General features: G+C 41.1%; 1 protein-coding gene across 1 annotated transcript in view; it reads right to left on the reverse strand.

Moving 5' to 3' along the window:
- Positions 1-5,497: 5,497 nt before the first annotated feature.
- The window catches only part of tcf3a (transcription factor 3a), a 41,193-nt gene continuing 32,512 nt past the window's right edge, over positions 5,498-14,178 (reverse strand). Inside the window, 3 exon segments of the mRNA XM_029643203.2 lie at positions 5,498-8,572; positions 9,109-9,255; positions 11,306-11,553. Of these exon segments, the coding sequence (XP_029499063.2) occupies positions 9,116-9,255; positions 11,306-11,553 (388 nt within the window). The 3' untranslated portion in view covers positions 5,498-8,572; positions 9,109-9,115.

Genomic DNA, 14,178 nt, shown 5'->3' on the forward strand with positions numbered 1-14,178 from the left:
CTAGCCCCGCCCCTAGCTCGATTGTCTATTGTTTGTAATCTATGTATGCTTGTGTTCCTTCATGTGCTTTATGTATTGATTTGTTATTAATAAAAAAAGTATAAAAAAAAAAAGATACTGATGTTTGGCCGTCACACTGTTTAGATTCTATATCACTGATAGAGTGAACATTATTGAGTTAAAAAAAATATACGTGGATTCCTGACAGTACGTAGAGCTATACAATTTTCTGTAAAAATTGCTACATTATTTAGCGATTAATTGTTGGTCATCTGTAATAACACCATCAATGTTTTACTTATGGACAGTGTTATTTTTAGAGTGAAATTTCTCAAGTCTAAAGAAATAGGATGAATTCTGTTCTCCCTCCTCAATCCATTTTTTCCCGAGATCTAATAAATATATATATAGCCAGAAATAAACTGGATAATATATATATATATATATATATATATATATATATATATATATATTATCCAGTTTATTTTGTAACTCAATTAGTTCCATCTTCTCCTCCCCCTGAGAGGCCGGCTGGGGACCTCTGAGAAAGGGAACTTATCTTAATGATCACCTTTTCCTCCTCAGCTCTTCTGGTCTTAGCAAGATTACTACAATATTTTCTAAGGTATTTGGACACCTCAAATTTAAAGAGCTCCCAGTTCTTGCAATGAGATATTTCTTCACAAACCCTTTCCCAAAAGTGTGAAAGCAGATATTTAACCTCAAATGTAACTATATCATTATTTAATAATGAGCTATTTAGCTTCCAGTAGGATGCTCTACCAAGGTTAGTATCAGGGGTAATATTTTGATATCAATGTAAATGGCCCTATGGTCTGTGAGGGGAGTAGTACAAATATGGATATAATTTGGATATAAGCCAAAAATCTATTCTGGATTGTCTAGAACCTGTTTTGTCACTCCAAGTGAATGATCTGTCAGTAAGATCAAACTTTTCCATAAAAAGTATTAAACCCAAATTCTGATTGGTTGGCCTACCTTGGGGCCATCTATCAGTTGAATTATCTATAGTAATGTTAAAGTCCCCTCCTATCAATAATAACGAATTGGAAAATTTAGATAACCAATGAAGTATATGTTTCTCTATAGATTCAAGCAACTCATCATTCTCATGTTTGGTGTTGTACCTGTAGAAGTTTACAGTAGTGAGTGTAATGCCTTGATCATTCTCATGTGGCGGCAGGGTAGCCTAGTGGTTAGAGCGTTGGACTAGTAACCGGAAGGTTCCAAGTTCAAACCCCCGAGCTGACAAAGTACAAATCTGTCGTTCTGCCCCTGGACAGGCAGTTAACCCACTAGGCTGTCATTGAAAATAAGAATTTGTTCTTAACTGACTTGCCTGGTAAAATAAAAAATAAATGAAAATGTTTGGTGTAAAAGTTTACAGTAATGATGTAAGTCGCTCTGGATAAGAGCGTCTGCTAAATGACTTAAATGTAAATGTAAATGTAATGATCGTAATGTCATTGTAACGGATCACAAGACAAATAAAGTGAACAAAGGGGTCACATTCTGAGTGTAGAATATTACCACCAAAGGTATTTTTCACAAGCAGAGCGTTCAGATCCATGGGAGAGCCAAATATCGTTGCCCCACTGTGACCTCCAGAAGTTGGCATCAGCTGAAATTGAGTGAGACTCTTGAAAAAGCAAGAAATTGTTTAGCAAATAAGGCCTTGTGCTTCACATTGTTTTGTAACTCCCTAGCATTAAGAGAAACTATATATAGACAAAACAACAAAGATTATATAAAAGTATAAACTGTAGTAGGATGAGTCAAAGACGTAGGAGCAGTGAACGTAAACGATAAAGAACCGATATCTGCAGCATTTAAGTCAATTTAAAGTGAAAATAGCTTATTCCATAAACTTTGAGCTAGACGTTATCCGGCTTTGAAATTCAACTCAACTGAAAATTATGTTCAAGACCAAACCAAGGGTTCTTGTAGTAAGAGAGACTAAAAATCCTCTTTAGTGTAATCAGGAACTATTCTGAGCAATAAAATACAAAATAATAATTTAAATAAAAGGGTACCTACTATTTTAAGTACATACGAAAACTGATCATAAAAAAATAGAATAAAAAATGTTTGACATATAAGGGGACGGTTTAAAGTTATACTGTTACATTGGTGCCGTGACCCGGATCACTGGTTGCTGCGGAAAAGGAGGAGGTCAAAAGGGGTGTGAGTGTAACGGATGTGAAACGGCTAGCTAGTTAGCGGTGGTGCGCGCTAAATAGCGTTTCAATCGGTGACGTCACTTGCTCTGAGACCTTGAAGTAGTGGTTCCCCTCGCTCTGCAAGGGCTGTGGCTTTTGTGGAGCGATGAGAACGATGCTTCGTGGGTGACTGTTGATGTGTGCAGAGGGTCCCTGGTTCGAGCCCGGGTATGGGCGAGGGGACTGTTTAAAGTTATACTGTTACACCTTATTGGAATGGACTTAATGATATCTGTTGGAAAAAAGTTTGGATGTTGCCACACACATACCTACTTGTTAACAAAATGAAGGAAGTTTCCTTTAAAATTATTAATAAATATTATCCTGCCAACCACTATATGAAGAAGTTTAAGGAAAACAACTCAAATTGCTCCTTTTGTAATGACCACCCAGAAACAGTGTTGCATCTTTTTTTGCATTGTATGCATGTAAGAAAACTGTGGCAAGACATTAGTAGACTTATAATTGAACACATTTATGAAGATTTTACACTATTTCGGGGAGATGTACTGCTTGGATTCTTTACATACGATAGACATAAGCTGAAACATCATGTATTTAATTTCATTATTCCTTTGGCCAAATTTCATATACACAAATGTACATTTAAAAACTAAAAACACATTCTTACCCTAAAAAAGAAAGTGAACTGTATATTAAGACAATTAAATACTCTAACAAAAAAGCTGTTAGAATTAACTGTATGTATGACCCTTAAGGTCCTTGTGTAATTGTAATGTGATATTGTACTCCCTAGCTCGATTGTCCATTGTATATAATCTATATATACTTGTGTTCCCTCATGTACTTTCTGTATTGATTTGTTGTTAACAATACAAAATAAAAAAATAAAGATACTGTTAGTCGAGACTGATGATTTTTACCATTGTGGCTACTACAGCGCCATCTAGCAGTTGCGTCGGGGATAAATTTACAGCTGAAGAAATTTAGCAAAATAAACTAATTTAGTTAACCTGTCTCCTAACCTGCAAAATCAGTTCCCCTAAACTGCCACGATAATTCTCACTACCTGCTACTTAAACTAAACCCCAGTGCTGACAAACCATCAGTATCACCACACCGAAATCTGTGGACTGGAAATAAATTCAAATCTAGGATTAGTCAAGTATTTAATTCTCTTTGGAGTCTCAATAATATAGCTTCAGCATAGTTATAGTTCATGGAAATTGAATAAACAACTCCAGTAGCCTTCTTTCATATCCATCTTTAGACTGCAATGGAGTGCTTATATCCATATAAATAATCCTTAAAACAATGCCAGATGAGATCCCTAATACTAGGCGAGTTGAGGATTAAAATAGAACATGTGTATTCATAACGCATATTGTTTCAAAACGTTTAAAATGGAAGCAAACAAAAAACAGAATTTGTCCAATAGAAACTCGTTTTGCTAAGTTTAAGAACCAAACTGTAAATGTTTTCCGTAATGAATACACCCCAGGCCGTTGTATTGATGCAGATGAATGCACGTACTCGGCCAGGGAAAGATCACACTATATTTCCTTCATTAGCCTAATCCTTCCAAATGCATGGAGTGAATGTTCATACACATCAGGGGGGAAATGTGTGGAATCACACTGTACATGCAGAACATTTTTTCAAATACATTTCATTCAGGTTGTAACACGACAAAATGTGGAATAAGGGGTATTAATACTTTGAATGCACTGTACAGTCATGGCCAAAAGTTGAGAATGACAAATATTAATTTTCAAAGTCTGCTGCCTCAGTTATGATGGCATATACTCTAGAATGTTATGAAGAGTGATCAGATGAATTGCAAAGTCCCTCTTTGCCATGCAAATGAACTGAATCCCCCCAAAACATTTCCACTGCATTTCAGCCCTGCCACAAAAGGACCAGCTGACATCATGTCAGTGATTCTCTCGTTAACACAGGTGTGAGTGTTGAGGAGGATAAGGCTGGAGATCACTCTGTCATGCTGATAGAGTTTGAATAACAAACTGGAAGCTTCAGCAGGAGGGTGGTGCTTGGAATCATTGTTCTTCCTCTGCCAACCATGGTTACCTGCAAGGAAACACATGCCGTCATCATTGCTTTGCACAAAAAGGGCTTCACAGGCAAGGATATTGGTGCCAGTAAGATTGCACCTAAATCAACCATTTATCAGATCATCAAGAACTTCAAGAAGAGCGGATCAATTGTTGTGAACGCTTCAGGGAGCCCAAGAAAGTCCAGCAAGCTCCAGGACCGTCTCCTAAAGTTGATTCAGCTGCGGAATCAGGGCACCACCAGTACAGAGCTTGCTCAGGAATGGCAGCAGGCAGGTGTGAGTGCAGTGAGGTAAAGACTTTGAGGATGGCCTGGTGTCAAGAAGGGCAGGAAAGAAGCCACTTCTCTCCAGGAAAAACATCAGGAACAGACTGATATTCTACAAAAGGTACAGGGATTGGACTACTGAGAACTGGGGTAAAGTCATTTTCTCTGATGAATCCCCTTTCCGATTGTTTGGGCATCCGGAAAAAAGCTTGTCCGGAGAAGACGAGGTGAGCGCTACCATCAGTCCTGCGTCATGTCAACAGAAAAGCATCCCGAGACCATTCATGTGTGGGGTTGCTTCTCAGCCAAGGGAGTGGGCTCACTCACAATTTTGCCTTAGAACACAGCCATGAATAAAAGAATGGTACCAACACATCCTCCTAGAGCAACTTCTCCCAACCATCCAGGAACAGTTTGGTGACGAACAATGTATTTTCCAGTATGATGGAGCACCTTGCCGTAAGGCAAAAGTGATAACTAAGTGGCTCGGGGAACAAAAACAAAACATCGATAATTTCGGAAAATTCCCAGACCTTAAACCCATTGAGAACTTGTGGTCAATCCTCAAGAGGTGAGTGGACACACAAAAACCCACAAACTCAGACAAACTCCAAGCATCGATTATGCAAGAATGGGCTGGCATCAGTCAGGTTGTGGCCCAGAAGTTAATTGACAGCATGCCAGGGCAGATTGCAGAGGTCTTGAAAAAGAAGGGTCAACACTGCAAATATTGAATCTTTGCATCGACTTCATGTAATTGTCAATAAAAGCCTTTGACACTTATGAAATGCTTGTAATTATACTTCAGTATTCCATAGTAACATCTGACAAAAATATCTAAAGACACTGAAGCAGCAAACTTCGTGAAAATTAATTTGTCATTCTCATAACTTTTGGCCACAACTGTACATGGAGAATTGTTTCAATACACACAAAATGAGCCAAGAATCTTAGCATGTTTTCAACCCTTTATTACAATGTTTTTGTTTCTCATTTAGGTATACAAGCTCAAAAAGACAGACATTGAAAAAAAGGTATATTTCTGTTAAAAATGGCACATTTATTGCTACATTACTGTTATATACATGACAGTTCTCAATATATACTTTATATATATATATATATATATATATATATATATATATATATTTATATATATATATATAAATAAAAATAGGAAACTGGAGGCACTTTGAGGACAAATGGATTCTGTCCCCAATGTAAGAGCGACAGTTGGTTTTGTAGCAGTGTGACCGTCTGTTGAAGGGGGCAGAGATTGGCAGACCATGAGACCGCTGGCAAAATACTAGTTGTGCGTTTTGACAAGGGAAGTTAAGGATACTGTACTCAACATTTGCAGTTCAACATTAACAAAAATGAACACAAATAACATCAGCAATTTTCAGTTTTCCAGATCATTAAAAATAATAATCCCAAAACAATGTGTCTTCTGTGAGACAGAAGAACCAATGGCAGCTTATGGTTGTCATCTGGAGCATGGTTATTATGAAAGACAAACAGGCCAAACTGGGAAAATACTGTTGCAATTCAGTATCACTCTGCAGGGTAAAATACTGTTTAGTTGATCTCTATAACATCAACGGGCCAGGTCTTGTATAGGTACATACTGAACATGTCAATTTCACATTTTTCATATCAAAACAAAAATGTCTCTCTGCCCTAGTTAATAGAAAACAAAGTTGAAAAAAACAACAATTAAGGATGGATATGGTACTCTGAGTGTTGTCTAAATCATAAATGTTTTATACGGAAGATAACAGGTCTGGAAACACTCATATCCATTCAATTCTAGAAACTGGTAATAAGGGCTCAGGAAATCAAAGTGGACTCAGTTGTTCAGGGATGCCAATCACTGAGAAAAAGGGTGAAAAACATGACTTTATATATGTACTGAAACACTTCCCTCCCATGTCAATAGTCTATATCTGTTAAAGGTTCTCTTGGAAAGCCACGCATGCAGTGACAATCACAGTGAAGTTTCAACAGTGACATTTTCAGGCCTGGTGAGTAACTACTAAGAATGATACCAAAGTCAAAAACCTAGCAAGCTGAAAAGGATTGCCATAAAATGAAACTGGTATGAAAAACATAATACGTTGTTCCTTTTTCAACAATATCAGAGTTTGCACTTAAATGTTTGAGTGACAAAGCTTGCCAATACTTTGACATATCCTTTGATAGTAAGTGTGAAATAGTAACTGGTTTAAATGATTTATACAGACCATCTCCAAATGACCTGTACTTCCAAAATAGTTGGTGGATGTTCTAGCCATATTAGGAGTGTTGGCGTTTACTACTTTCACCCCTTAGCAACTGGCACTTCTTGCTTTTGTCATCATAAAAAAAGAGATTACTACGTTCGGGATGGAAAAAGAGATAGTTTGTTCCTGGCATCTAAAATGAGTTCTTACATTTAAACAAGGTAAACAAAAATAAATGCAATCCAAAAGAAAACTCATACAGCTATATTACAAAGTAAAAAATAAAAAAAATAACATCACTTCTACAAAAAGGAGGATCCTTACAGACATTATAAATTGTTCAAAACGCCCAATGCTTCCTGTAATTTTAAGGAACAAAAAATGTTGTCCATAGATGGCAGTTGAACGCATTCAAGGGAAGATTGCTATGATATTTCAGGACCAACGCTACAAAAATCAACCCTCTTAAAGTCCAACCATTATTCCTTCCATACTCGTCCAAATAACTGTAGTCTACTTAAAAAAAACAGACATTTCCTTACGTCGTACATAAAATCTTTAAGTACACATGACCTGGCCATGTAGGTTTGCCTTGCCAACTGATGCCACTTGCTCCACAAACGTGAAGAGAAAGAAATGAAGGCAGGTGGTTGACTCAGTTTGGGGCAGAGGGTACTGACCATGCATCCACATGGCCTGGCTGAAATGGAGACAGAACAGGAGGGGTAAGGGAGTGGCAGTGGAGGGGGAGAGGCTTGCTCTGGTTTAGAGAACACACACACACTTCCTGCATGTTTCAGTCCAATCTCCCCAAGTCAGAGTGAGGAAGTCTTGAGATGACGGTGTGATCCTGTTGAAAAGTAGGTGAACCGGAAGTGGTTCTCAGCTAGTAGCGAGTCATGACCTGTCCTGGGTCTCTGTACGTGTTGGTGGGTGGGGACACCTTCCTCACTGGGAGTGCTTCCACTCCACCCATGGCAGTAGCAACAAACACATGAAGAAGACAAAAATGGAAGGCTTGTAGGATTCCTGGATCAAATAAATACCCACCATACAAATCCTTCAGACAGGCCTGTGTCAGCCTTTATGAGGGCAGAAACTTTTTAAAATCATTGTGCTATATAACAGCACTCTGCCTGACGATTCAATAAGTGTCCCTTCATCACTATGACTGTCCAGGCTTTTACATTCTGGTGGGGGTGGCTGGATACCTCAAACTGTACTGTGTTTCAGCCTTTTGAGAAAAAATATGGTGGGGATGACGACGATTCTAACTCTCCCAAGCCTTGGCGTTATGCATGTATATCAGGCACATAGTTACTCACAGGTTAGATTCTGGTGTCACCTTTGCTTGTAATGAAACTATGACCTTCTTTTCAGGTGGGAATGGCAGATGACTACCCAAAGGACACAAAATCCTGTTGCTCACATGAGCAATTGATCCAAAAATACTATTTGATCCAAACAAATTTTGCTCCCAACATGTGAAGCAACTTCTCAAAATGTCTTACAAAAACATGACCATTAGGCAGAAAATCATTGCGTTTAAATTCTCTTTCTGTGGCCCAGTCTCTCCTTGGAGTTCAGAGTGTGTTTACTGTAAATATTATTCAAAACTCTGGTGTATAGGGGTGTTCATGGTCAGGAATGTGGCCACTGGCTTTGTCAGTTGTGTGTGTGTGTGTGTGTGTATGCGCTTCTCCACTATATGTGCTATATCGAGAGCGCACCTTTGTGGATTGACACCCACTGAGATGCATAATAAGACAATAAGGCCACGTCTTCTAAGAGCTGTACAATCAACAGGAGCTGGAAGACAAACAGGGATCGTTATATTACACGTCTTTCTGCCATTGAAATCCACTGAAGTCCAAAACAATGTAACATTTTTTATGCATATTAAAATACATTATTGGGATGGAAAAGAACTTTCAGTGTACACTTGTAAAGATAGCGTAGACAATACCTTTATATATTGTTTTTATAATAATCTTTGACAACTAAATCACCAAAATAAAAGCTAGACAGTCAGGAGAATTAAATTCCCCCAAACAATGATTTTAGTAGTAATGATTTTGTTATTATGTTTGAGCAAAAGAACACAGCATTAGCTATGGCATAACTTGAAGGAAATATGCTTAGAATTCAAATGTCTTTACACCACCAATATGTTTAGAGGTGTGGCCTCTAAAAATGTCAAATTCAGACAGGCTGACCATGCTTATTTCCATGTCCCCTGCCACACCCACCACCTATCCCCCCTTTTGATCCAGAAAAATAAATGTTATGCTCACGCATGCCACAACAATACATAGGGTATTGACAGTTACAGTATGACAGCTTACCTGGGTGTTACATATGGTTCACAGAGTTGTGTCCATCGCCGCCTAACCCGGGGTGCCCCCCTCCCATCTGCATCTGGGGGTCCACCCCCGAAACCTTCTCCTCCTCCCTCCGCTTCAGACACGCTGCCTTGGGGTTCAGGTTACGCTCTTTAGGAAGAGGAGACACGGAATCACAGGGGAGAAGTGGATCTATAGGTTCAGGTAAACTGATGGTGAGCACAAGACAATAGTCAAAGATGGACGCAAGGGGCTTTAACATCAGGTTTCACAGATTCTAGTAAACCGAGAAGGGCCTGGGAGGTTAGGCTTATCTACGAACGAGAGATGTTAAAAACAAAAAGGCAGGGACATGTGACAGGTACGGAAGGTATGATTAAGGTGTAAATTCCGCAATATCCTAGATATGAAACAAAATAGAAAAATATATAAATTGGAAAATCATGGAGAACAAAAGACCAAACAAAGAGGAGACAGCTGGACAGAACAGAGGAATGGCCAGACGGCAGCAGTGAGGTCACTAAGTGTTTGGCAGAGGTGAAGCCCCTCCTCTTCCCCATCTCTTTTCGGGTTGGGTTTGGTAAGGAATCCTTCCAGAGCTACAGGGAAGCCATACCTCAGACCTGTTTCTCCAGGCCCAGTATTAAGAGCTAGTTGGCTGGGTGGGGGTGGTACTGGATCATTTCCTAAAGGGAAGCCTACCTCAGACCTGTTTCTCCAGGCCCAGTATTAAGAGCTAGTTGGCTGGGTGGGGGTGGTACTGGATCATTTCCTAAAGGGAAGCCTACCTCAGACCTGCTTCTCCAGGCCCAGTATTAAGAGCTAGTTGGCTGGGTGGTACTGGATCATTTCATAAAGGGAAGCCTTCCTCAGACCTGTTTCTCCAGGCCCAGTATTAAGAGCTAGTTGGCTGGGTGGGGGTGGTACTGGATCATTTCCTAAAGGGAAGCCTACCTCAGACCTGTTTCTCCAGGCCCAGTATTAAGAGCTAGTTGGCTGGGTGGGGGTGGTACTGGATCATTTCCTAAAGGGAAGCCTACCTCAGACCTGCTTCTCCAGGCCCAGTATTAAGAGCTAGTTGGCTGGGTGGTACTGGATCATTTCCTAAAGGGAAGCCTACCTCAGACCTGCTTCTCCAGGCCCAGTATTAAGAGCTAGTTGGCTGGGTGGTACTGGATCATTTCATAAAGGGAAGCCTTCCTCAGACCTGTTTCTCCAGGCCCAGTATTAAGAGCTAGTTGGCTGGGTGGTACTGGATCATTTTCTAAAGGGAAGCCTACCTCAGACCTGCTTCTCCAGGCCCAGTATTAAGAGCTAGTTGGCTGGGTGGGGGTGGTACTGGATCATTTCCTAAAGGGAAGCCTACCTCAGACCTGTTTCTCCAGGCCCAGTATTAAGAGCTAGTTGGCTGGGTGGTACTGGATCATTTCCTAAAGGGAAGCCTACCTCAGACCTGCTTCTCCAGGCCCAGTATTAAGAGCTAGTTGGCTGGGTGGTACTGGATCATTTCCTAAAGGGAAGCCTACCTGAGACCTGTTTCTCCAGGCCCAGTATTAAGAGCTAGTTGGCTGGGTGGTACTGGATCATTTCCTAAAGGGAAGCCTACCTCAGACCTGTTTCTCCAGGCCCAGTATTAAGAGCTAGTTGGCTGGGTGGGGGTGGTACTGGATCATTTCCTAAAGGGAAGCCTACCTCAGACCTGTTTCTCCAGGCCCAGTATTAAGAGCTAGTTGGCTGGGTGGTACTGGATCATTTCCTAAAGGGAAGCCTACCTCAGACCTGCTTCTCCAGGCCCAGTATTAAGAGCTAGTTGGCTGGGTGGTACTGGATCATTTCCTAAAGGGAAGCCTACCTGAGACCTGTTTCTCCAGGCCCAGTATTAAGAGCTAGTTGGCTGGGTGGTACTGGATCATTTCCTAAAGGGAAGCCTACCTCAGACCTGTTTCTCCAGGCCCAGTATTAAGAGCTAGTTGGCTGGGTGGGGGTGGTACTGGATCATTTCCTAAAGGGAAGCCTACCTCAGACCTGTTTCTCCAGGCCCAGTATTAAGAGCTAGTTGGCTGGGTAGTACTGGATCTATTCCTAAAAGGGGGCCTACCTCAGATCTCGAGGTCAAATATGAACCCTTTCACTGCCATGCTAGTTGAGTGATAGTTGGCTGGGTGGAGGGTACTGGATAATTTCCTAAAAGGAGGCCTACCTCGGACCTGCTTCTCCAGGCCCATAATGACCTGCGAGGCCTGCTGCAGGATGATGAGTTTGGTCTGGGCCTTGTCGCCGCGCAGGTGCACCTGCACCATCCGGCCCAGCTCCCTGAACGCCTCGTTAATGTCGCGCACGCGCACCCTCTCCCGGACGTTGTTGGCCGAGCGGCGCTCCCGCTCACGCTTCTCCTTCTCCTCTGCAGTCAGGTTGTCGTCGCTGGGCGAGGCCACGCTGCAGCTGCTGCTAAGGAGGGAGGGGGCATTATGGTACACCCCAACACCTGCTGCTTTTACCCACCAAGTTGCCCCTACGGATTTAAGTTACCCCTAAATGCTGACAGTTTTTATGGATAGTTTGTGTGGATAGCCAATTGCTGTTCCAGGGCCAGTTCCCATCTTTTGTCTGGCATAGTTAGACCTGATCCTAGACCAGCACTTCCCTACAGCATTCCCTGCACATTACTCTATTCACATCCTTGATCAGACTGCCTGACTGTGACATCATTCAATAAGTGCCATATTTGGGCAGTAGGCCAGCAGCAGGAAGTGGTGGTTGTCCAGATGGACAGAATGTGTTCCAGGGACGAGGAGGAGGAGGATCACGGATGGATGATCCCGGTGGAGAGTGGTGCGGTGGAGCAGGAGAGCGAGAGAGAGAGCGGATGGATGGACTGCGAAGGACGCGGTAACAGAATCCTTTTGTTGTTACACGGCGGAATCCTGATACGAGAGCACTACTGTTACTGCTATTGTCCATGAACACATATTTTAAGACCTCACAAATGATATTTGCAACTGGGAATATATATTTTTTACTCAAAGCATGTTTTTCCATCACTTCTTGGGAGACTTTCAATTGGCTAAACAGCGACTTAAGGTTATTTTGTCAAATTGAGTTTTTAAAATGTTGAGTTACGGGTTGACAACCATCATACCAAATGTTCCAAATGGAATCTGACAGAACCCAGACCAACAGTCTACATCTCCTGCTGATCAGGACCCAGGAGTGTATTCACAGGTGATAATATGAGGCTTTTGGGGGCATTCAGTGAAGCGGAAAGAAGACCAATAAAGAGAGGGAGAGGAGGAAAGACAGCAACACACCCTCTACCAGGTCTAGAGAATGGGAAACAGGAACACAGAGAAACAGAGAGAGCTAGATGCTGGTGCCTCATGTTAAATACATCAGCGGTCAGAGATGTATTATCTGAATGAGTGGAAGCTGAAATCACTGCTGCCATCTGCAAAAGGAAATGACAGAAAGAGAGATGGAGATGGGTATGAAGAGGACTTCAATGAAATCAGTAAATTAAAAATGTTAACATTTGACGAATAAGGGCATGCAACACAGAGACACTGTAATACGAAAGTGAAGTGAGTTAATACATTGAGGAATGGGATAGGAGCAGAACAGTGAGCCCCTCTCATCCAATCACAACCCGTATCTGCATCAGTATAGCCAATCAGCAGGCAGAATACAGGGGGCTCAATGCTGTAACTTGGGAATGGTGACACATTGCACCAGGCCGTTAACATTATACTCAACCTGGAGCAGCAAGTCCGAGGTCAGAGTTTATTTTTTTTTTAAATGTTGAAAATGTGGGAATCCTCTCTGACAAAAAAATCTTTGCACTTCACTTTGGGCCATTACCCAAAGCTGATCAAATTCATTTAGAAGTCATTATCGGGGCCTGAAATAATTGTAACAGTGTAAAAAGCTAACAGAAACATAATGGGTGGTTATTAAACCGTGTTGCTAAGGCCTCATAAGAAGCAAAGTGATGGGAGACAGCGATAGAAGCGTATAAGGGAAATCAGAAATATAATATTAATGGGTCGTTCCACCAACTGAGTGCCCTTCGCATCCCTTTGATATTTTAAGTAGAAATTGTGCACAAATATAGAATTTTAAAAGCCTATTAATTTAAAAGAAGTGCCCTTTAATATAGACCACATGGAGAACTCAATCAGATTTTTTATATGAATAGACTTGCTAAAGTGCAAAATTCAGCATTTTGACATGTTTCTCCGTGCAGCCTCTGACCTCTAGGAAGATTTTAACCCTCTTAAGCAACATTTCTCCAAGTTCTCACCATCATTGTGAAGTGCTAGCCTTTTTGTTACTTTGACAAAGTCATTTCTGAAGGTGAATTATTTCATACAATTAGTGATTCATTTAAGTCTGTCCCTCATTTTAAGGTCAACCCTGTTACGCGACTTGAACTCTCGTTTTAATATGGTGAAACTATTCCTTCAATATTTTTTCCAAAATAAACATCTACTAGTCAAACGATAGTGCAAAAGTAGGACTCTTTTTGTCCATTTGCTGGTGTTTTGTGGTGGAAAACTGAGCTGGTCAAGTGTAACACTTCAACCCTGTTACACATAGAAATGTTTTAACAATTCAACTTTGTGAAGCTTGCATTCAAATGCCTCTCCCTGTTGCACACAAGCTTCCCACCATCACAAGGGGATTTATGGCTGATTTAACAAGAATTTGTCCACCTGGTTACTTCGGCTAGTAATTATGTAGTATACATTTTTCTTTGTATCTCTTGAGATGGGAAAACATGTTTTTTTATTAAGTTGAACATGTGCTCTTTATGACAGAATGTCAAAATTATGAGAATTCCAAAAGTTTTTCTTACACTTCTCAAAGGGCACCGAATTGGTGGAACGACCCCAAATATAGTGGAGGGGGAGGCAGTCACATGAAGCAGCCCAGACAGACCGACCCATGCTGTTTAGATCAGGCAACACATGACACCAAACCAGACATGAATCCAGTGGTAGGTTGTATATGTGCACACAGCAGCAAAGCCTCAAAGGAACGGAGAAGGGGCCACATCCCAAACGGTCTAAATAGCTT

The sequence above is a fragment of the Oncorhynchus nerka genome, linkage group LG9b (genome assembly GCF_034236695.1).
Source record: "Oncorhynchus nerka isolate Pitt River linkage group LG9b, Oner_Uvic_2.0, whole genome shotgun sequence".
NCBI lineage: Eukaryota > Metazoa > Chordata > Actinopteri > Salmoniformes > Salmonidae > Oncorhynchus > Oncorhynchus nerka.